The sequence below is a fragment of the Argentina silus genome (assembly GCF_951799395.1).
Source record: "Argentina silus genome assembly, chromosome: 6".
Classification (NCBI taxonomy): Eukaryota; Metazoa; Chordata; class Actinopteri; order Argentiniformes; family Argentinidae; genus Argentina; species Argentina silus.
In genome coordinates this window covers 8,749,965-8,773,319 of record NC_139660.1, presented here as the reverse complement: position 1 = coordinate 8,773,319, position 23,355 = coordinate 8,749,965, and the positions used below count along the sequence as shown (strand labels likewise).

Here is a 23,355-nt window from a genome sequence, read left to right as displayed (position 1 = left end):
GCCTTAGGCCAGCCAACCTATAGAGCATGCTCAGAGATAGGATTTGTAATGATGTAGCACTTAGTAGAAGGAAGAACGACTGTAGTTAACCAATGAAAAGTAGGGAAGCAAAAAGCATACTCAAACACTAACTTAAAATGTGGACACAATTTAACTATATTGCTTTACTGTTCAAGAGAATGTTGGAGGATTAGGCCTATTTAATTTTCACAGCACTTCTGAGATTGTGTTGTTGTTGATGCTTAACTGACTTACATGCATATCTCTTCACATACAAATTTGAAGGTACCTGTTGTTTGTTGTACAGTTAAATTATCCAGGGTTGTAAGATCATGACCACTATTGCCATGTACCGTAAAACCGCTAGTAGTGATGTTGGATGAATGGAACAATGATGTTACTTACAGTAAATGTGTGTTTTGAAACTATCATCTTTCTGGAGTTTCAGTGGAATATTGTAACAGCTGAGGTAATACGATTATGATCATTTATCAAAAAGATTTATAGCTGAGATTACTCGTGTGTGTGTGTGTGTGTGTGTGTGTGTGAGTGTGTGTGTGAGAGTGTGTGTGTGTGTGTGTGTGTGTGTGTGTGTGTGTGTGTGTACACTGTATATTGTATGTCTGTCTTTGTGCTGTAGTTTCTTGTAGGGGAGACAGTTGTGATTATTGGCTAGTTTTTGTTGAAGTATGGGATTCCAGCTTCATTGTTGAAAAGGAATACCCGATAAATCACTATGTCCAACACCAATTGTGTCTCATTTCCTTAAAGTTTGTCTCGCTTGCCAACCAAAGTCATGTTGGTGCAACACTGAAATATCACACTGAATGTAAATGAATATTCTGTCAAACGTATTATATTGGATTGCAGCGTGGGCCTATTTTCCTGGTTTGGTTGCCTGTTTCCCAATTTACAGTAGGTATTATTAGGGCATTACATTGAATAGGACATACAGTATAGATTCTTCTAAAAGTGATTCAGGAGAGATTGGTTAATTTTGGCCTTCTGTATGTAGACATCACGTGGCTTCCTGTAGACTAGGTCTAGGCCTACAGTATTTCACTGTCACTCACTGTCACTCCTATTTCACTGTCTGGCCACCAATCTACTGTACCATCACCTTCATATCCCAACAGCCTTTGCAAAGCAACTTTTTAAAAGAAAACATCTATTGTCTTTTTTTATCATCATTTTAATTTGCGTGCTTCCATATTTAATCTGAACATAGTTATTTTTCTCTTGCTCTGTCAAACTGCACCCATAATATTTTGTTTTCCTTCACATTATTTTACATTGTATATAAACATGATTGCTGTGAACGGTGTATTATACAGCTGTAACCCGTTTATACCATCTTAAATGGGCAGTAGTTAAATCAATGTCTCTATTTGAGTGTTGGAGTTAAGCGTCAAATGTTTGTGTACACTAAACACATTGTCAGATATTAAATAAACGTGGAACTTATGCAACACTACCAAAGTCTACAATGTTTTCTTATTGTTCCTAGCATGCTTAGAGAATAGAGTAGTGGGCCTACTAAAAGTGCAAATGAAAGGACACAACAATGAATACCCATCTCAAAACTCCAACATCTATATATATATATAAAAAGTAAGGTAGAATTTCATTGTATTATATATCAAATAGGTTGGAGGACACCACAGAAACTCTCAATAAGCACTAGCATTGCACACAGATTAGAAACCACACTGGTTACATACATCACACCTGGCCAGGATCCCTTTTAGGACCACTCACCATTATTCAGGGTAGTGGGAAGGTTGGTGAGGTTTCAGGAGCATGCTGGTGTGGGGGGGGAATTAGCTCTTTCACACTGAGACACAGGGTCTCTCTGCTGCCTCTCTTAATATACATGAGCATGTTAACACACACACACACACACACATTTACATGTACATTTATGGCATTTAGCAGACGCCTTTATCCAAAGCGACTTACAACAAATACATTTCTATCCATCAGTCATCATAGATAAAGTAATCAATGCTCAGACCAGGGGCCATTTGGCAGTCACAATGCTAGAAGAAGGATTTTTTTTTTATTAACAGGAGAGAAACTTGTACAGGGGGGTAGTGGGGGTGAATAGGTCTTTAGGAGGGACCATTAAGATGTAGCCTGAAGAGATGGGTCTTCAATCTACGGCGGAACACACAAAACGCCCCAGGATGTAAAGGGTTAATACATTAGCTGTGCATTTCCTTGTTAGGACGCGTCATCACTTTGGGAAATTGGGAAGTAGTGAGATAATCATTGACAAGATTGTACTCATCTTCATATAATAAGGTTAGCCGTTAGCTTTTAACAAGCTTGCCTTAATTGGTCCAACATGTGAAGTTACTGTAAAGCTAGTTGCATAGCCATCTTGCATATATAAGCTATTAGCTTAGCACAAGCACAACGACAGTGTAGTCCTAGCTAGCCCTTCCGCTTGCAAAAATACCATTCTAGGTCATTTAGCTATCATTGACAAGCTCTAGCTTGTTTTTATATGGTCCTGAGAGCAGTTGTATCCATTACATGCATTTAATTGTCATTAAATGATGTGCCACGTGCCGTAATCTATCACCAGCAGCGTATATTGTCCAATATTAAAATGCGCATACAGTATGCACCATTGAAAGTCCTCTACTATCATGTCATATCCCTGGCTCAACCTTGGCTTTGTTCATTCTCAGGTCATGGCTGACCCAGCTATATCTTGTGCAAGGGACCACACATCATTTCATGGCCATGCACTTTCACATCATTCAGAAGTGATGGATATGGACAGGTACAGTATGATATTGTTCCTTTTTGGCACAGAAGCATGTAACTGGGGGATCATCCAGATTGTCTTCAGAAATGTTGTCACCTGGGCTTTTAGGCTCCAGAATATTGCTACCATTATACGGTTTATAGTGCGCCCCAACACACTTATACTTACTAATACAGGCTCTACATGGACTACAATGCCACCACTCCATTGGCGCCAGAGGTTATTCAGGCCATTTCTGATGCCCTGCATGAGGCATGGGGAAACCCAAGTAGCAGCTACTTACCAGGTGAGCAGTTGGCACCAAGTGTCTAATCACAATCCTGCAACAAATGTTTTTCTGACAGCTCTTTGTTCAGATTGATAAACGTTTATTGGCTGATGGACTCAACTATTGTAGACCAGGATAAGGAGATGCTCACTCATATAGCATACACTCACTGAGAACTTTATTAGGAACACTATACTAATACTGGGTAGGGCCTCCTTTTGCTCTCAAAACAGCCTCAATTCTTCGTGGCATTGATTCCACAAGATGTTGGAAACATTCCTTTGAGATTCTGGTCCATGATGACATGATTGCATCACGCAATTCCTGCAGATTTTTCAGGTGCACTTTCAAGCTGCGAATCTCCCGTTTTACCACATCCCAAAGGTGTTCTATTGGAGTCAGATTCGGTGACTGGGAAGGTCACTGAAGAACACTGAACTCATTGTCATGTTCAGGGATGCACATGGTCAGCAACAATACTCAAATAGGCTGTGGCATTCAAGCGATGATTGATTGGTATTAATGGGCCCAAAGTGTGCCAAGAAAACATTCCCCACACTATTACACCACCTCCACCATGAGAAGGTATACAGGTGTTCCTAATAAAGTGTCCAGTGAGTGTATACAATATAGACCTATCTGTGCTCAGATCTGTTATTCTGAAGCATGAGACATCATGAATTTGTTAGTTTTTAACTCTGTAATTACTCTTGTACTGTCACAACATTATATTAATATGCTGTTGCATAGTAAATAAGCAATTAGCCTGTTGAGCATTCCAGGTTTTTTATGCCATGATTCCACATGTGTAAGACAAACCACTCAACTTTATATGCTATACCAAATAACTATGGCACATGTAACTATGATACAATGTTGTTACTGTACAGTACTACCAACTTAATATAAAGTGCACTTACCAATTTGTCATCTACTCTTTTCCAGGTGTAAAAGCAAAGAATATCATTAACCAGGCCAGAGAGAATGTGGCTATAATGGTTGGGGGGAAAGCAGAGGACATCATCTTCACCTCAGGTGGGACTGAGGTAAGGAGGCATTACAGTAAGATTAAGATGATTCGAGGGGAGGCATGCATCATCTATTGGGAAATGGAAATGGCAAGATCTCTGGTTTAAAGTGGTCTTTATTCTCCCCCGTTCAGGCCAATAACCTCGTGTTCCATACAGCCATTGAGCACTTCAGGAAGAGCTGCAGGGCTGCAGAGCAGAATGAGGGAGAGAGGCATCACCACAACGGAAGTAGTGGTCTTCCTCACATTATCACCTCCAATGTGGAGCATGACTCGATCAAACTGACAGCTGAAAACTTGCTGAAAGAGGGCAAGGCAGGTAAGTTAAACACAGATCTGTGTGGCTTGTGTTGATATGTCAAATCATTTTTCATCATTATCAAATCATTATCAAAAAATAATCTATAACAGCAATACGTTTTTTTCTTTCTTACTCCTGTTGTTGATTATCAATGATCTGAATGGCCAAATTTTTTTTTGTCGTAGATGTGACGTTTGTGCCCATCTCCAAGGTGACGGCACGGGTGGAGGTGGAAGATGTGATGGCCTCTGTGCGTCCCACCACCTGTCTCATCTCCATCATGCTGGCCAACAATGAGACCGGAGTCCTAATGGTGAGGGAAACCAAACAGAGACCAGATTGCAGATTGCACCGTTAGATGATTCTTTACCATAGTCTGGTCAATGGATGTGTACCGTATAACAATGTTCTTCATTAACCTAATATTGTAACACCAATTATAAAACCCACAATGAGCTCTTAGACCTCAAGCGTAAATCCACTTCCCTGTGCCTGCAATAAATCTGCCCTATAACACAGCACTATAGGGTAATCAGTTTGTCTTCCTACTCACAGCCAATCCGTGAGCTCTGCCAGAGGACAAGAACCCTCAACAAACAGCGTCAGCAGCATCCCAGAATCCTCCTTCACACTGACGCTGCCCAGGCCATAGGGAAGATGCGAGTCGACACCCGTGACCTGGAAGTGGATTACCTCACCATAGTAGGACACAAGGTCAGGTCTCTTCTGCGCAGTGATGCTATGATTTGAAATGCTCTTTGTTTTGTCCTGTATTTCTATGTCTTGAATTGCGTTGAGAGAATTCTGCAATTCTTTTGTCTAGTTCTATGCACCCCGGATTGGAGCCTTGTTTGTGAATGGCCCTGGAACCACTACCCCAGTGTACCCAATGTTGTTTGGAGGGGGACAGGAGAGGAACTTAAGACCAGGGTAGGGTTTGAGTAACAATATATTGAAATGCGACTATTTGAATGACTATGCACCGGGTATACACAAAACAGCCACTGAAATCATAATGAGCAACACATGAAAATATTATGGTCAGAAATTATGTAAGCACTTATGTACTCCCCTATTTGGCTTTTTATAGCACTGAGAACACACCAATGATTGCTGGCCTTGGAAAGGTAGGTCCCTCAACTTTACATACCTATTATTTTACTGATATCTGTGCCCAAGGTCTTGTTAAATCAAACCATATGGCAACTATATGGTGTGCTTGACATCAGAACTGCTTTGAGCTTTATTGGTGTTTCTCCACTAGGCTGCAGAGCTAGTGAACTCAAATCTAGTTGAGTATGAGACTCACATGCGCAATACAAGACTCTACCTGGAGCAACGGCTGAAGGTGTGTATGTTTGTCTGCACATCCAGAGAGGAAGTGAAAATAGATGGATTAACTGTCTGCTTGCTCTCTGCTCCAGAATTTGTTTTGGTGCTTTGTTCAATAATTTCAACAAAATGTTGAATACACTTTTACTGTATAGTGTGAAGTCAATATACAGTATGTTTGGTTAGTATCTGCTGTTTTGTGTTGTCAGGACATTTTTGGAACAGAGAAGATCCACTTTAACAGCCATTTCTCTGGCTCAGAGTCCCTTCCTAACACCTGCAACGTGTCCATTCTGGGCCCAGAACTGCAAGGTGAGTTTGTGTCATTGCATCCTTCCTGCTTTGTGATTTGTCTGTGTTAGTCTGCCACCCTGTACAATGTCCTCCAACCCAACACCTATGCCTGTCAGAGGTAGGTCGTGACCTGCACCAGGGCTATTTGTAAACTACAAAGGTTCTAAATGATTCATCTCCCCCCCACTGTTAGGCCGGAAGGTATTGTCCAGCTGTAGGACGTTGTTGGCTAGTGTCGGTGCTGCATGCCACTCAGACAGAGGAGACAGGTAAAAGACCACACACACACACACACACACACACACACCTCACACACACACCTACAGTAGCTACGTAATCAAGGCCCAACCTCTGAACTGCTGAAACTCAATTAAAGGAAGATTATTTTTAAGTAGTAGCCACTCAAAGATTGCATTGTTGACAAATGCACACTGTGCTGTGTTTGTCCTTCAGGCCCTCCCATATACTCCTGAGCTGTGGCATCCCCTACGAGGTGGCAGCCAACGCCCTGCGGCTGAGTGTGGGCAGGGGCACGTCGCGGGCAGACGTGGATCTTGTGGTGGAGGACCTGAGGGATGCTGTGCAGCTGCTGGAAAGACTCAACAGATGACATGCATTTAGAGACATCATTGTGCATTGGCGTTTCCTGGGCTGTGGGTTACATCAATTATTTAGAACAATATCTTTTTTTAATTTTTATTAATGCATATGTGTAAAAAAGTAATTTATGCCCTTATGCACTCAGTTCTGGAATGTATGTACATATGTGTCATGTTGAAGAGTGGAAAAACTTGAACTGACTTGAATGATGCTAATGGATGGATGGATGGATGGCTTTACTCTGCTGAATGACTATTATCAGCTTTGTTACATTATCACAGGGTATTTAGAACATGCTGTAGTGTGAATAGCTAATTATGTCAGCTCTTACAAAGTGGAGATGGAGAATCGTGAGTGCTATTCAAATAAAGTCTTAGTATATCACCACTTTTATTTGACTTTTATTGTTATTTTATAGAAGGATATTGTTCAACTTTACATGTATTCCCTGTCTAAACCCATGTTAGCTCTAATCTGGTGGATTACACAATTGAGTCCATTCATTCCCACTGAGATCAAGATGAATTTTTAAAATAAAATGCTTACTGTAATCCTTCAAGTTTTGGCGGTGACTTCTCCCGTTACTTAAGTTTCCGTGCTGCCTTGGTTCCCCCTTCTCCAGTGAAGCGTGGGCGCGTGTGCCAGCATGTGTTCACTGCCTCACAAAGGGGAGCACTAGGCCGTGAGTGCTGCGCCTTTGTGCATCCACCCGTCTTTCATTACCTTTCTAGCTCACTGGGTCTGACCCGCTCCCCTCTGTCCCTCAGTCCTGCTGGCCAGCTGGCTGCCGCTCCGGTGTCGCTTTCCTGGCTTTAGAGGAGGCAGTGTGTATGTGTGTGTATGTGTGTGTTAGAGTGCACCCATGTGTGTGTGTGTGTGAGAGAGGTTGACGCCGGGATCCGGAGAGCTCCAGCTTGCCTCTGTGCCACAGGCACCCTACAGAGCCAGAAAGAGAATAGCCAAGGTGTATGGATGATGGTGCTGCACCGGGGCATCCAGGCAGCTCGGACGGGGGACCTCACAGCCCTGAGGGAGCTGGCATGCACTGGTCGCCTCACGGCCGCCATCTCGGATGCCCAAGGGGCCGGCCTTGTCCACCATGCGGCTCGGTGTGGGCGCCTTGAGTGCCTGCGTTTCCTGGTGAGCGAAGCAGGGCTGGCAACTGATGCCCGGGCCCTGAACAGGGCTACACCAGCCCACGATGCTGCAGCCACAGGCCACACCCGGGAGCTACAGTGGCTGGTGGTCCAGGGAGGCTGCAACATTGAGGTGAGCCTGGGCCACTGGGATTGGGTTGGAGAGAGTCAAGGTTGGTGGGAAGGGGGAGGGGGGTGGGAAGGGCGGACTAGGAATCTACTAACCTAGAGACATGTCTATTCACATGTTGCGCCTACCTATCATCTGACTATGTAAATAGTAAACTGAAGTCAGGTAGCTTCAGTTGCTGATCTTAACTGGTTCCTAGACTAGTTGGTTACGTAATGAAAGGTGTCACTGGCTGATTACGTCACCTGGTGTTGACTTACTGGTTGTCCAGTAGTATTCCATGGCCACTGTAACCATGTACAGATGGTTCAGGGGCTCTCATCTGAGGTTAGTTGTTTGACAGAGAATAGAACTCAACATCCTCAAAGATTCAAATTCAGCTCTTTCTCACACTAATGAAAAACGGCCTCTTTAACCTAAGCAACTTCTTGATCTAATTTACAGACAGCTGCTCCACATTAAACAACACGTTCATAGTTCCTTGTTATCATTAGCTAAAGCGATAACATTATTCTAAGTTGGTGGTCTTCCTGAGAACCCAAGCTCGTACTTGCTAACGTGAGGTTAAAAGGTCAAGAGGTTTGAATAATGAGTCACCATCACCATTATGAGTCACAAGTACTTGGGTATGCTTTTAGTCTGATAAATGTTCTGATCAATGAGATTATGTGGTTGTTGTTTCATACTGTATATTTTTTTTGTTGGTAAATTAACCTATAGTATAGTCAATCAGAGTATTCTGGCACTTTTCACATTTTTAGCTTTTATGTAAACATGCATGATGTATGTATATCTATGTTAGTTTGTGTGTTTGAATGTGAAGATGAAATGGGCCCTGATTGTGTTGACATGTTTTCCTGGGTTGGTTTTTATTTCGCCTGAATACTTGCTGTCATGGCTCTCTCTGGATGTTTCTAGGACCAGGATGCAGCTGGGGCAACAGCACTCCACCTTGCGGCCCGTTTTGGGCGTGTGGAGGTAGTTCAGTGGCTGCTCTCTGTTGGGGGCGTGGCTGAGAAGGAGACAGACTGCGGGGCTGTGCCCGCCCACTACGCTGCTGCCAAGGGGGACCTCACATGTCTGAAACTGCTGGTCCATCAAGCTCCACGGTAGGACTCCTCCTCTTGCATTTATTTGAACCTTCATCCTGTCTCAAAGGCCTTAATTTGTTGTGTTTCTTAACTGGATCCAAAGTGGAGCTGAAGGTGGGTTACTTTTATGCTCCGTTGTTGGATGTTCAACCTGAACATTTGACTGTGGTTTATGCAAGTTCACGGCAAACATGTACTATAGTATTATTCCTTCACTGAACACAAAACTAGTAAAACAAGCTCCAGCTTTCATGCCTCTCGTGACCCACAAAGACAACCAGGGGATATCCCATGACGCTCAGTTTGCCCCTGGTGACATGTGATCGTGACACACACACACACACACACACACACACACACACACACACACACACACACACACACACACACACACACACACACTCTCCCTCCAGGCCAGCCACTACGGAACCACACAGAGATCCTCAAACAAAAGGTGCAAGGACACCACCATTGCAGCCAAAGTGTGCCACTTGACTTGGTCTCATTTAGGGTTAGGGTTAGTTAATTTTTCTTAAACCAGAGACATTACCCACATTTTAGACTGTACTGTCTTTTTTTTAAGTGGCCTTCCAAAAATATATATTTTTAAATCCTATTACAGGCAAACCAATCAGCTACTGTATCGAAGACACCTAAATAAACTACTGTGTTATTCATTTAATCAAGGGTCATAAACCCCCCCCCCCCCCCCCCCCCCTCTAAAAACTGGTTCTATTATTCATTTTGGTTAAACCATGACATTTCGGTCACAAGATTTCATACCATTTTTCATCAGCATCAAACTTTTCAGAAAGTGTATCAAATCATTCAATTACATGTATGTAAACATATGCAGCTTTATCCCTTCTATCTCTAAGGAGACACAGAGAGCGGAAGGAAATCATGTGAAATGTCATCTCCTCCCTCTGAAACTGAGAAAGAAACGCTTGGTTAGGTCCAGAGAGAGACATGTCACGTTGTCACGTTGCAGCGTGTTTCACCTCTGTGTTGCAGGACGGACGACCACATTTGCATAATAACATGGAAAGGGCCACAACATCACATGTGACCATCAGTATCCCATGAATAATTTATGACTGGCAGTTGTCTATCACATGTCAGTGCAGCAGGGAAACACCCTCTTGACTTCATGGATGTTGGCCTCATGAAATGCATAGGTTGCAGACCTCTGCCTTACAATGCAACTGCCATTACTTAAGCCAGTATTGTTGAAGACCGTGACTCCTTTATCAAGAGTGTCTGAATGCGTGTGGTATGTCTTGATAAATGGTACTCACATTTCACACCACACAAGTTGAGCAACCAGTGAAGTAGTAAAAGGAGGCATATGAAGTTTCAGAGAGCAGTCAGTGATACAGGTTATTGGAGGGTGATGAATTAAAATGTACTGAATGGACTGAATGATCTCTGATCTCTTTGAGACACAACAGAAAAAAAGTGTCCTCCTCATGTTCTGGCAGCAAGACTGTAGTATACTCTCTCTTCTGGCACCAAGCCTCCCTGTTTTTTCCAACAGGTGTGTGAACCGCCAGACGGGCATCGGCGCCACCTCACTATACCTGGCTTGCCAGGAGGGCCACCTGCATGTGGTGGAATACCTGGTAAAGGACTGTGGGGCAGACGTCCACCTGAGGGCCCATGATGGCATGACGGGTCTGCATGCAGCTGCTCACATGGGCCACCATGCCCTGGTGGTCTGGCTGGTGAGTGGCACAGATATCTGTCATGACTTTGTCACCTTTGTATAAAACACCTATAAAGTCCTCTGTTTAGCTTTAGGATCAGATACAATATTCAATTCATGGAAGTACAGTATTAGTATATGTTGATTCAAAGCTGTTATTTGTCCCTCATAGGCCACCTTCACAGACATGAGCCTCTCGTGCCAGGATAAAGAGGGAGCCACTGCTCTGCACTTTGCTGCCAGCGGGGGGCACCATCGCATCCTGGAGAGGCTGCTCCGCATGGGTGCAAAAGTCATCAAGGACTACTGGGGAGGCACCCCACTGCATGATGCTGCAGAAAATGGAGAGCTGGAGGTTGGAGACAGCTAGGCTTTTTTGATAAATAAATTAATGAAAGTATGTATCAGCTACTGTATTGCTGTCATGGTAATACTGGTTACCTGTCATCTATCCTAGTGCTGCAGAATCCTTTTGGCCAATCAGGTGAACCCCTTAGAGCAAGACATTGATGGGTTCACAGCAGCAGACTTGGCAGAGTACAAGGGCCACTATGACTGCGCCAGCTACCTCCATGCTGTGGAGACATGCGTAAGACCTTTAACTTTGCCATTTTGCTCTCTGTAACTATCAATTGTTCCTTATTATTTTTGCATAGGCATCAAAGTCAGACAAATTAGCACTTGAGGATGGCTGACCATTACTATTGTCATTATCATTATTGCAGACAGAAATCTGCTTGTCAATCAAGTGTTGTACATCTTGTCACTTCCTGTTGTTATGATTTGAGACAAGGTATTCAATCCTATTCCCTCCACTTTACATGATTGATGTCCAGTTAAAGTAGGCTTGAAAGTTGAGGATGATGGTATTGTATTGGTGGGTAATAAGCCATTACAGACTATGAGGGTTAAGCCTGTGTACTGAAACAGATTGGCTGGGTCGTCTCAGTTGCACTTGAGAACTCTCTGAAATTACCTCTTTTGTTTTGTGTGGTAAGCAAGACGCTCCTTAATTTGCCTAATTAATATTTCAGTGCCAACACCTTGTTTGCACCTAGCCTAGTGTTCCCTGTGGAAAGCAGAGTTGAATCTTTTCCAAATACACAGACCTCAGAGAAACGCTGAGAATCCAAAAGATATAAGAAATGCACTTGTTTTCGTCCATTATTTCGACTATTTTGTCCATTATTTATGCTAGACTTACTATACATAGGGAGTACAGAGTACTCTAACCCTTAATAGTGTGATCATTTTCAATAATCTTCTGATATGAAAACTGTGATAATAGGTTGAGCTCTGCCTCACATTGCAGTGATGAAAAGAGCATTATCAAAGGTGGAAAGAGCATATCGCAGACCAACCTGTCAACAACCTTGTTGATCCTCACAAATCATGTCCTGACTACATGATAATTACATTGTTGTCTACATGATAATTACATCACTCTGTGTGGGTGTGTGCTAGGCCCCAACTCGCTCCACACACATGCTTCTACCGCACAGTGGGATGTGCACAGTAACGGAAGCTGGCAGCCAGAAGGGCCATGAATAAGTCAGCAGCGGAGCAGAGCAGTGCTCATATCTTAATGTGAGGACGGAGGATGATGGGGAGGCAGCCAGGCTTGGCTGCTGGGCTCCACCAGATATAATACTCCCTGGATAATGGAGAGCTAATTAGCACAGGGGCCGCTGCAGCGTCGGACGCAGCCGGAGCCGCCACCATTAAAGGGCCTATCAGTTACCCCTCTCCAATGGCTCAGGAGGAGGGCCCGGGGGCTGAGCAGGTTATGAGATCTGTGGGCTTCGGTTTCAGCGTTTTCACCGTTGTGATGCCTGGAACTGGCAACTCTATCCCTGGAAGGGTTGGGACAGCAGGATGTCACATTGGCTTCAAACACACGTTTGATTGTGTGTCATGTTCTTTTCCAGAGCTTGAAAGTGGTGTGATTATCACTCACTAGACTAGATATACCATGTGATATTATGTTTACATATTTTTTGGGGCTGCATATATACTTTCTAGTGCATTTGGCTTTTGTCAAATGTACTCATGGAACCAATGGAAATAATGTTGTTGCTTTTCATCCACTTAAACTCATGATATCGAGTGAATCTGTTACACTAACCGTACCATGTTTTAATCACATTGCACATAGTGCCGCACAAAGTACCATGTTGTTCACAGGGTCTCAGTTCTAAAGTGTCAGTCAGATCATCTCATTTCCCAACAGGGCCTTTAATGGATTGTTTGGGACACTGGCCAGAGAGTTGCGTGCTAGGCATTTCCTCATGTTTGGTTGGGTCCCAAAGAGGTCACCCTCCTTCAGTGTAGCCAGCCGCTCTTACTATTAGTGCCTCACTCAGAAACAGCTGCAATCAAATAAACAACCCATGGCCTAGCGTTTATTTTACACGCATCTATGACTTCCACTCTTCATTCACAGCAAAGTTTGTGAAAGACTCAGGCATCTGAGTTGTGTGTTTTTAGGCGCAGCGGACAGTTAGAAGGTGCTTTCACATCCATCACACTGGTTTGGAGGACTTGCGGAACATATTAAGATTCAAACGGTTGGGTTTGTTTGTTTGTTTGTTTGTTTGTTTGTTTACTAGAAGGGAACAGTGTCAGTAAAACAAATCCATAGCACAAACAAACTTGTAATAACAGCAGTGACCTTGATTGGCTGGACAGAGAGAATACGCTGGGCAATGAGGCAATTGATATGTCAACATAACCACTAGAGGGTACCAAGTGAGCTCGCTGCGGGCTCAACATTTCACAACTTCAAAGATTAAGGGAACTCCAGGCATGCTTCTCATTAAGCCCTCCTCTTCTCTCACATCACAGAATACACAAAAGTTCTCAAGTCACAGAGCACAGATTTATTTCAGGAATCTCACGCAGCCTTTCAGAAGGTTTAGGTTTCGAGGAATGTTCATCACATGGAGGCCTATTGTTTTTTACCACTACAAAGGCATAAAACAGACCTCCACACAATCTGTCAAACAGTATACTACTCACCTCACTAAAAAGATGACCGATGATTAGAGGGGTCAGTACATGTTGTCTCTGCAATACTAGTCATAGCACTCAGATAGTGTCAAATATGGTGTTTTTATATGACAATACAGGTCCTGTTGTTGTTGTTGTTGTATCAGTGGATGACTTAAGTCATATTACCCTGAGTAAGTGGTCAGGGATTGTCACAACAACCATGCAAGCTCATGCCAAGTGGACCAGTTGTTAGCACTAATGAGTTGGTCAGATACAGGAGCTAGTACTTATCTAGGTTCCATCTTGTCCATTTAGGCATACGTGTCAGATAGATAGATAGATAGATAGATAGATAGATAGACAGGTACTTTATTGATCCCCGAGGGGAAATTAAGGCGTTACAGCAGCTCACATCACTAACAACAACAACAAAATAAAGTGACAATAGAATAATAGAATAAAAATAAACATCTGAAACATTATATACAGTAAGAACAGTCCAGTATGATTTAACATCCCCCAGCCTGACTCTGATCACCCCGATCGAACCAGCCGGAGGAGGAGTTGTACAGTCTTAATGCGGCAGGCAGAAAAGATCTCCTATAGCGCTCCTTAGTGCAACGTGGTTGTAATAATCTGTTGCTAAAGGAGCTTCTCTGCTCTGCCACAGTGTCATGTAGGGGATTGGAGGGATTGTCCATGATGGCCAGGAGTTTGGTCCTCATCCTCCTATTGGCCACCTCCTCCACAGTGTCCAGGGTGACACTGAGGACAGAACCAGCTTTCCTAATAAGCTTGTTCAGCCTCTTGGTGTCACCTTCCTTGATGCTGCCCCCCCAGCATACCACCGCGTACAGCACTGTGCACAACATGTTCAGCAGAGTCTTGCACACGCCAAAGGACCTGAGCCTCCTCAGGAGATAAAGCCGGCTCTAGCCCCTCTTATACAGGACATCTGTGTTACCAGTCCAGTCCAGTTTATTGTCCAGGTGCATCCCCCAGGGGCGCACCAGTGCTACTCGCCACCCAGTCTGACACACAGCCCTGCAGCCGTACAAACTGTAGCCTGTTAGTCAGGTAGTTCGTAATCTAGGAAACAATGGGGGAGTCCACTTGCATCCCCAGCAGCTTATCTGCAAGTAGTAAGGGCTGTATGGTGTTAAATGCACTGGAGTCAAAGAACATGACACTCACAGTGCTGCCAGCCTTATCTAAATGGGAGTGAGCTCTGTGTAGCAGGTAGATGATGGCATCATCCACACCAATGTCTGCCTTGGAGGCAAACTGCAGGGGGTCCAAGGATGTCTTCACAGAGGTGAAACACGCTGCAAGGTGACAATGTCTCTCTCTGGACCCAACCAAGCGTTTCTTTCTCAGTTTCAGAGGAGATGACATTTCACATGATTTCCTTTTCTTTGGTACCAGGCAAGATGTTTTCCATATTGATAGGACTTTTTCCAGACTGAGGCTCAGGTTAAAGAGGTACTGGAGTACTCCACACAGCTGGTCTGCGCAGACTTTGAGCGCCCTCAGGCTCACACCGTCAGGGCCTGCAGCTTTCCTGGTGCAGAGTTTCCCCAGCTCTCTCTTCACCTGAGCTGTACTGATGAAGACACTGGAGCAGGGGGTGGTTGGCTGTGGCAGTGGTGTCGGGGGGCAGAATGATGGGGGGCACTTTAGAGTTGTGAAGTGAGGAAATGGTGAGGCTGGAGGAGGGGAATGGAGGGGACGTGTGAATGGAGTCAGAGGAGCTGGAGAGGGAGAGGGAAGGGAGAGGGTACTGGATGGGACAAAGAGGTAGGTGAGAGGTGTGAATGGGTCCAGACAGGGCAGGGGAAGGGGAGGGGGGCTTGTCCGGTAGCTGAGCAGGGCTGGAGGAGCTGCGGGGAGGAGAAGGAGAAGGAGGTGGAGCTGGGGTGAGGAAGACCATCAGTTTTCCCAGGCTATTAACTTAAAGTCTTGCCTTGAATTTAGTTTGGGCCTCAACACTTAACATGAGAGATGGGTTTTTGCAGTGGCATTTTCCAGTGGTTGAGCCAAAAAAATCCTTGATGCATTGGCTGAGCCGTTTTGTTTAATGCCAGTGAGTGGAAAAAGCACCTGAACATGCTGGATAAAGTGTCTCTTTTCCAGTTGCTTTGACAGCCTTCCACTGATACCTCCCTTCGTGCAACAACATGGCCATTGGTTTGTTCCTGCATTAGTGACATTACCGGCCATCCTATCCTCTCCTCTTAATAATTAACAGCATTCTCCGATCAGAGTTTATTGTTTATTACCTGGCGGCCCTTGGCCACTGGCGGAGATGAGATGTTGATGGTGGTGTCAAACGCCTGGTGAGTTTGATCTTCAGATTGTGTCTAGTCCTCATCACTGAGGAGCTGTCTGTCTGGACACAGTAACCCGCTGCAGCAATCAGCACCACTGGAGTTTGTACTGTAAGTTACTAAATTCTTCTTAGAAACCTCTGTCAAATGTGTGTAGATATTTAGATTTGCAACCTATTACTTCTCAGTTAGATGTATTTATTGTTAGATATTGCAGTTTGTTTGTGTGGAATTGCTCTAATTCTAAGAATGACAGTTCTGTTTGTCTATAGGATGGAGATCCTAAATGTAAAGTTGTAGTTGTAGTAAAATCCAATTCATAGTAATAGAAAAAATATATATTTTTCCATGGTTGCTTTTGTTAGGAGTTAGGAGCACCAGCACTCTTTGAGAGTTTTACAGAAATACCTTGAATTGTAATTCAGACATACAAATATGGCTCCAAACATAGAAGACATTTGCATTACAGGCTACTACATGTGTTTATTGTGTGGCCATAATAAGTGGTTATGGCAGATAACAACCAAATTCAATTCCAATTATTCTACTTCTACAGGAATGTTCTGCTCACTAACAGTGCTTTAATAAATTATAAATGAAATAGTAGCACTGCTTTGCAGCACGATAGAATGAAGAGGATGTAGACATAGAATTTGAGGGGCACAAACATTTTGGGCACACAATCGTTCCTGTACTGTTGTTGCATGGTTAGATTCAGGTAGTTTTGTAAGTCACTCGTTATGAGTAACAGCTTGAATGACAATGTTCTAGATATTCATGATGAATATTAGATTCACAAGCTTCCATCTTGAAAGGTGTGAATAAACCCATTGCTTTGAGAGTAATGAACCTGTGTGAAGTATGATGTCTAGTACTTCTCTAGTACTTCTCAAGAGTACTCTGTGTATAATTCACACCTACTGTATACATTCCATGTTGCAATTTATCATGTTTAACATGACCATTTTGTTTACACAAAGCAATTTTTCTGTAACATATTCTACACTGGGAGGAATCTGTCCTTCATACCCCAATCCAAAGAGGCTACTAATTATTTCTATGTTATTGTGTGACAATAGTATAATTAGCTATTTTAGTGACTCACACATCATACTCTCTTCTAATCAGTGTCTGTGTGGCCTTTGAAACAGAGAGAGTATCAGAGCAGTATAGGGTATCAGTGTTGTGATTATGGAAGGGGGGTGCTGATGAAAACCTGGATCTAATTAAACATATGCAGAAGAACAGATGCATTGTGGCTCTGAGGACGTTGAACTGTTACGAGAAGGTCACAAAGGGATTTGATTCCCCCTTCTTCCAGCCCTCTGTTTATCTATTTATGTATTACACAACTTCTGGGAAGTGTATTCCTCCGCCCGAGCAATGTCACAGCATATTTCGTGCTGTTAGACATCAAAGTGCCGTGTGAAAGGAAATGGCGAGGACCACCTCATGGAGACAAAGCACAACAGCATGCTGCAGCATATCAGGGCTCCCTTTGATGTTGTGTTTTTAATACTGTCCTTGGAGAGCTGAATTTGATATGCATTCTGCATGGAGTCCATTAGGACATTACAGGTTCATTAAGGGGGATCTAAATGTTTCCATATATCCTGCGTCCTCCCTGCGGTGGTGTGAAATCTTGCCAATACATTCAAGGTTTGTTCCTTTCCCCTCATCCTGTGCTAAGCTACATTCACTGTACCTCTTAGATATGTGCGCCACTCTCCCATAGGGTTTTGAAAGGTATTTTTCTTTGTGTTCTTTGTCCCAGCCCTTTGCTGCAGATAGGCCCATTGAGGAGATTGCTCTAGTAGAGGAGGAAGTGAGGGGGAAGCCGGCTGTGTCGTGGCAGCCCAGCAGAGAGGACTACTACCGTTGCCTAAGTGATCGCAGGGACTGCCACAACAATAACAAAGTGATGGAGAGCTTAAAGGTGACTGTTATATTGAACAGGTCTTTTTCTTATCGCTGTTTCTCTCTATCTATATCTGTTACCCAACTCTCTGTTCTCCCGAACAGCAACCAGAGAATGAGGAATCCCCCCAGGCAAGATACCCTTCTCCTCCTCCACCTGCACCTCCTCTACCTCCCTCCTCATCTTCACCCAAATCATCACCTGACCAACCAGCGAAATCTCCCATTGCCAGCATGCAACATATTCAAATGGCATCGTCTGGTGAGATGAACATTTCTACTTGATTTCATTTATTCAGTGAGTCAGGCCAAGTCATTCCATGTAACAGTTGGTTCGGGAATTGATGTCACCATTGGTTCAGCCATTGGTCAATCAATGAGCGTTTGGAATGTGTTTATTTGTCTCTGTTACCATGCGTTACCATGAGCAGGACACTATTTAGACTAGAACACAGAGTAACAACAAATCTGTTCTGATTTTATTGCAGTTGTTAAAAGCTTCAACCAGAGCAAGCCCTCTGAGGGGGAGACAAAGCCCTCCACTGATAAAAAGCTCTTCTTGGTTGATACAAATATCCTGGTTGAAAAGAAAGTCTTCCTGGTTGATAAAAAGGTCCTGGCTGATAATAAGCTGATGACTGATATGAAAACCATCACATCTTTGAAACAAGCAGGAATTACAGCTGTCTTCACAGGACAAGCAGTAAGCCCATACACTACCCCTCCCATTTACCTTTTTTGTGTACATGGTCTGCTAATATACCAGGTTGTTATGCTAATTAATGGTATTCTGTTGTCCTCAACAGAGTAAAATGGTGGTGTTGCCTACAGAAGAGGCCAACCTTGCGGATATTGACTACCTGGTGCCAACTCATGACGAGAAGGGTCGTCCCATCGCAGAGTGGAAGCGGCAGGTCATGGTGCGTCAGCTGCAGGCCAGACTGCTGGACGAGGAAGACCAGAGGAGGAAGGTGAGGCCCACTAAGGGGCTCTGATTGAACATCATATACTGTCACATTAAGTATTCTTCACTGGGAAATGTGGGAATGTTATTCATACCATTACATAAATGAAGACAACAGTAGCCTCAACTATTTCACACAACTGTCTGATGTGTATTATATTAAGAAATATATGTATGATATGACATAATATACATATGTAACACCTTGATGTGTCCCTCCACCTTGTCAGGAGAATGGGAACAGGTATGCTAAGGTCAGCTGGCGGTACTCCCAGGCCCACAATGCCATCCTGGGTCCCTTTGGGGAGCTGCTCACAGAGGATGACCTCATTTACCTGGAGAAGCAAATCAAGAGTGTCTCCATGCAGAAAAACTGTGAGGGCTATGAGCTGGAGCTGGCCCGCCTTGCAGAAGAGCTCAGGCACATCCTACCAGCTCCCATTGTAAACATCACAGTCAATACTCAGTTCAGGAATCTCAACACCCATATCCCCCTGCCTGTGTGGTGCAACCGCATCTCGGGCATTGTGAAGAGCATGTCCCTGCTCATGACCAACCTCACAGACCTGCCATACTGCAAGATGCCCAACACAGATCTGGTTACAGTCTTCTCTCAGACGCCAAACAGACAGAACTCCACCAGGGGACGCAGGGAGAAAATAGAGAATGAAATTCATCAATTTGGAGTTTCAGTGCGGAATCTTAAGTCAAACTTTGAGAGTCAGAACTCTCTGTCAGAAGATATAGAGGAGGTTCATGTATCATTGCCCATACAAGTGGAAGCACACAACAAGAAAGAGGAACTGCCTAAAGAGCTGAACCAAGCTCCTGAAGGAGACCAAAACAGTGACTCTGGCATAGACTATGATGAAAATATTGCAGATGTCATAGAAACCACAAGTCTACGAAAGGAGCGTATCGTGGTGCTTTTCCTGGGCCACTGGAAGAAGTCTGCTTACACTGTGACTCTGAAAGGTAAGGCAGAGAGGAAGCAGAGTGGGGATGGGCCTGGGATGGTGGACAAGGCTGGGGAAGATCGGAGAGGCAGTGTGGAGGGATCCCAGTCCAAGAAGATGATGGAGAACAGCACCTTGGGCCATTTCTTTAAACAGAGGAGCGCCGTCAACAAGATGATCGGGAACTGGAGGAGCATGATTTCCAGTGTCCCGTCCCGGCAGATACGCCGGCTCCATCGGCAGCAAGCCTTATACTCTCCAGAGCAGTTCTTGCCCCGTGTGGATGGAGCACCCGTGGACTACGACAGCCTGACCCTTGATCTCTTCATGCTAGGGTACTTCCACATCCTGGAGCTGGAGCTGCCTGCAGACGAGAGGAAGATGAGGCACTTGCTGTGCTTCGAGGTGTTTGACCATGTTGGCCGGTTCACCTGGGAGGTGGTGAGGGACTTCCATAAAGTTGTCATTCAGGACATTGAGGCTGGGAACCGTGAGTGGAAGGATGGCTTTGAGGACATTAAGGTTAGGTTCTTTGGGAACGCATTGCCTCAGACTGAACTGCCAGAGGTGGAGAAACATTCACTTCCCGAGATTAGGACTGTGCCCAAAGTCATTGTTCAGACCCCTACTCCAGATGAAGAGATGTTGAAAACCGGTACAGACATCACCAGTTTCAGCAATGAAGAGATTTGCAAATACATTGATCGTAGTTTTGCTTTCTGGAAAGAGAAAGAGGCAGAGATTTTTGATTTTGAGTAGTAGATGTCAGATCTTCTTTTTGATATTTTTGTAGAATTTGTAGTCTGCTGACTTTAAGTTATAGTAAAATGCCGGGGTACTGTAAGTACCTGACGCTGTACTGTAAGTGCGTTTTTTGAGTGTTTATACCTTTGTGTTTTTTGCATATAGTTTAACAGCACACTTATTCTTTAAAGAGAGAGCACTAGGTATAGTATGATGGGATCTAATGAAACTGTTTCAATGTCGGATGCATACATGAATGTAGTGCTAGATAAATGGAATTCGAGCAAGAACACTATTACAATAAAGTTAATACTAGAGTAATGTCATTTTTCATTAATTATCACTCTAAGAACTTTTTTTGTACAATCATTACCATCATGTGTAACATTATACCATAGTGTTTAAATAACGCTAAGTAATAGCCTAAAACATCTTTAACCCCATAGGAACATGAGATGACTGTATCTATCATGGCAGCACTGTAATCTAATATGAGATATTGTAGTGCTCTTTTGGCAGGCATTATTTAAATTACAGTATCTCATTAACCATCTTCCATCTCTCTTGAGAACAGGATGTGTATGTTCCTTTAACAGCAGGTGTGGATCCTGAAACCCATGCTGTTTTGGAATCTGACTTTAGTCCCGAATCTCTGGACGTCCTAAAAATAGCCAACTGAAAGACAAGCAGTCTGTCCCAATGACTTGGCAAAAGCTTCCGCCATACTGCCAACTACATGTTGTTATAACAAGCTCCTGAACCACGTTTTTTACCGGAAATATGAGCAATTATTGCCTTCTTTTGCCTCTCTGGTAAGTCTCTCATTTCTTTTCTCCATTTCAGTGTGTTTTAAAGATAGGACATTGTATTTAATGAATGCCTTACAGAACATGATATACAGAGCACGTCATACCCTGAGTCGAACTGTTAGCTTTGTCCCCAAGTAAACAGATTGTCATGGACCTAATTATTATCAAATAGAATACAGTGTAGGATCTGGGCCAAACAACAATGCAACATGCAATTTTTCATATTCATTCACAAAACATTGTGAAACCATAGTTTCCATATCTATTAAGTCTTCACAAGCACTGTGTCCTGTTAGTTACACTTGTATCACTATTCAATCACTATTCAATTGTCAAGGAGGTACAGTGCCTTCGGAAAGGATTCAGACATTTTGTTGTATTATAGACTCAATTTAAAATTGATTAAATTAAAATAATTTGCTATCAATTCACACACAATACCCCAGAATGACAAAGCGAAAGCAGGTGTTTTGAAATTTCAGGAAATGTGTTAAAATTGAAATACAGAAATACCTCATGTACGTAAGTATTCAGACCCTTTGCTATAACACTCTTAAAATGAGCTAAAATGCAAACATGTCATCAACAAATCACTCAGTAAGTAGAATTGAGTCCATCTTAATGCAAGGATAATAGTATCTTTAATATCTAGTATAATAAAAAAATTTTTTTAATAGGGTCTCTGATTTGCATAGGAATCAATTACAAACTGTGTGGATCAGGTTGTCATTACAAATTGAGCAAATGGAGAGGAACAAAACTGCTCAGGAATGTGACGCTGAGGCCTGGGGAGAAAATCTATAAAGTTGAATGGTGGAGAGGAAAAAGCACAGTCGATGGGACAACATCATCTCAGTCACTCTACAAAATTGGTCTAGCTGCATGAAGTTATGGGTATGTTTGTCACTGGCAGGGACTGGGGAGTTTGTCAGGATCAAGAACAAATTATGAAATTTGCTGAGTTGGCAGTGACATTCTAATCTACACAGTGTGTAATTAAATACAAAATTACATGAACTATTATCCTTGCATTAAGATGGACTGAATTCAACTTATTGAGTGATTTGTTGACATCTACAGTGGCTTCGGAAAGTATTTGGACCCCTTCACTTTTCCCACAATTTGTTTTGCTATAGACTCAATTTAGAATCGATTTTTTTTTTGCCCTCAATCCTCATACAATACCCCATAATGAAAATTCCTATGCAAACCAGAGACCCTATAAAAACAAAAGATATTCATTCTGAAATCACATGAACTATTATCCTTGCACTCAAATGGACTCAACTCAACTTGTTGATTGACTTATTGAAGACATTTTTGCATTTTAGCAAATTTTAAGAGTGTCATAGCAAAAGGTCTGAATACTTATGTACATGAGGTATTTCTGTATTTCAATTTTAATAAATTTACTGAAATTTCTAAAAACCTGTTTTCGCTTTGTCATTCTGGGGTATTGTGTGTGGATGGATGGCAAATTATTTTAATTTAATCCATTTAAATTGAGTCTATAACACAACAAAATGTGGAAAAAGTGAAGGGGTCTGAATACTTTCCGAAGGCACTGTACATGATAATGATACATGATAATGTATTCCTGAAGTTTTTTTGTTTAAATAAGTCTGCTATGTGTAATTATGTTTATTTTTCTATTAGGCATATTTGAAAATTGTAAACACGTTTTACAACACCCTAGGGGTAGGAAATGATTCTCTATTGTGCATTGGTGAATACATTAGAAAATCTAATTCTAAGTAACCAGTTATTTTTGTAAGCTTGACAGATAAACTGCCTTTGGCTACCACCTGTTTTCCAAGCTGTGGTTCTAAGTGTTCTTTAATTTGACCCATATTGGTACGCTGACATTTCATGCTAGTATATTCAAACACAGCTCAAGTTGTTCTGAACTACCGCAGCCCACTGTCAGGCCATTGCTAATACCCAGTGTAAATTATGAATATCGTCCTGTAGATTCAGCTCTGTC

The 23,355-nt window shown here is 43.0% G+C and overlaps 2 protein-coding genes across 2 annotated transcripts; both read left to right on the top strand.

Annotated features, from left to right (window-relative positions):
• The first annotated feature begins 2,215 nt into the window (after nt 1–2,215).
• Nucleotides 2,216–6,985, top strand: scly (selenocysteine lyase). Its single transcript, XM_083671084.1, has 13 exons — nt 2,216–2,304; nt 2,697–2,791; nt 2,953–3,062; nt 3,990–4,090; nt 4,207–4,393; nt 4,561–4,688; nt 4,931–5,089; nt 5,199–5,305; nt 5,466–5,502; nt 5,640–5,723; nt 5,917–6,019; nt 6,195–6,270; nt 6,455–6,985. The coding sequence occupies exons 2-13, from the start codon at nt 2,700–2,702 to the stop codon at nt 6,609–6,611; spliced, it is 1,341 nt and encodes a 446-aa protein (XP_083527210.1). The 5' UTR covers nt 2,216–2,304; nt 2,697–2,699; the 3' UTR covers nt 6,612–6,985.
• Nucleotides 6,986–7,573: 588 nt separating this feature from the next.
• Nucleotides 7,574–20,577, top strand: espnla (espin like a; the record flags this gene model as incomplete). Its single annotated transcript, XM_083671586.1, has 10 exons — nt 7,574–7,870; nt 8,786–8,976; nt 10,496–10,682; nt 10,836–11,018; nt 11,121–11,252; nt 17,756–17,917; nt 18,004–18,160; nt 18,387–18,601; nt 18,705–18,869; nt 19,093–20,577. The coding sequence occupies 10 exons, from the start codon at nt 7,574–7,576 to the stop codon at nt 20,575–20,577; spliced, it is 3,174 nt and encodes a 1,057-aa protein (XP_083527712.1).
• Nucleotides 20,578–23,355: the final 2,778 nt, after the last annotated feature.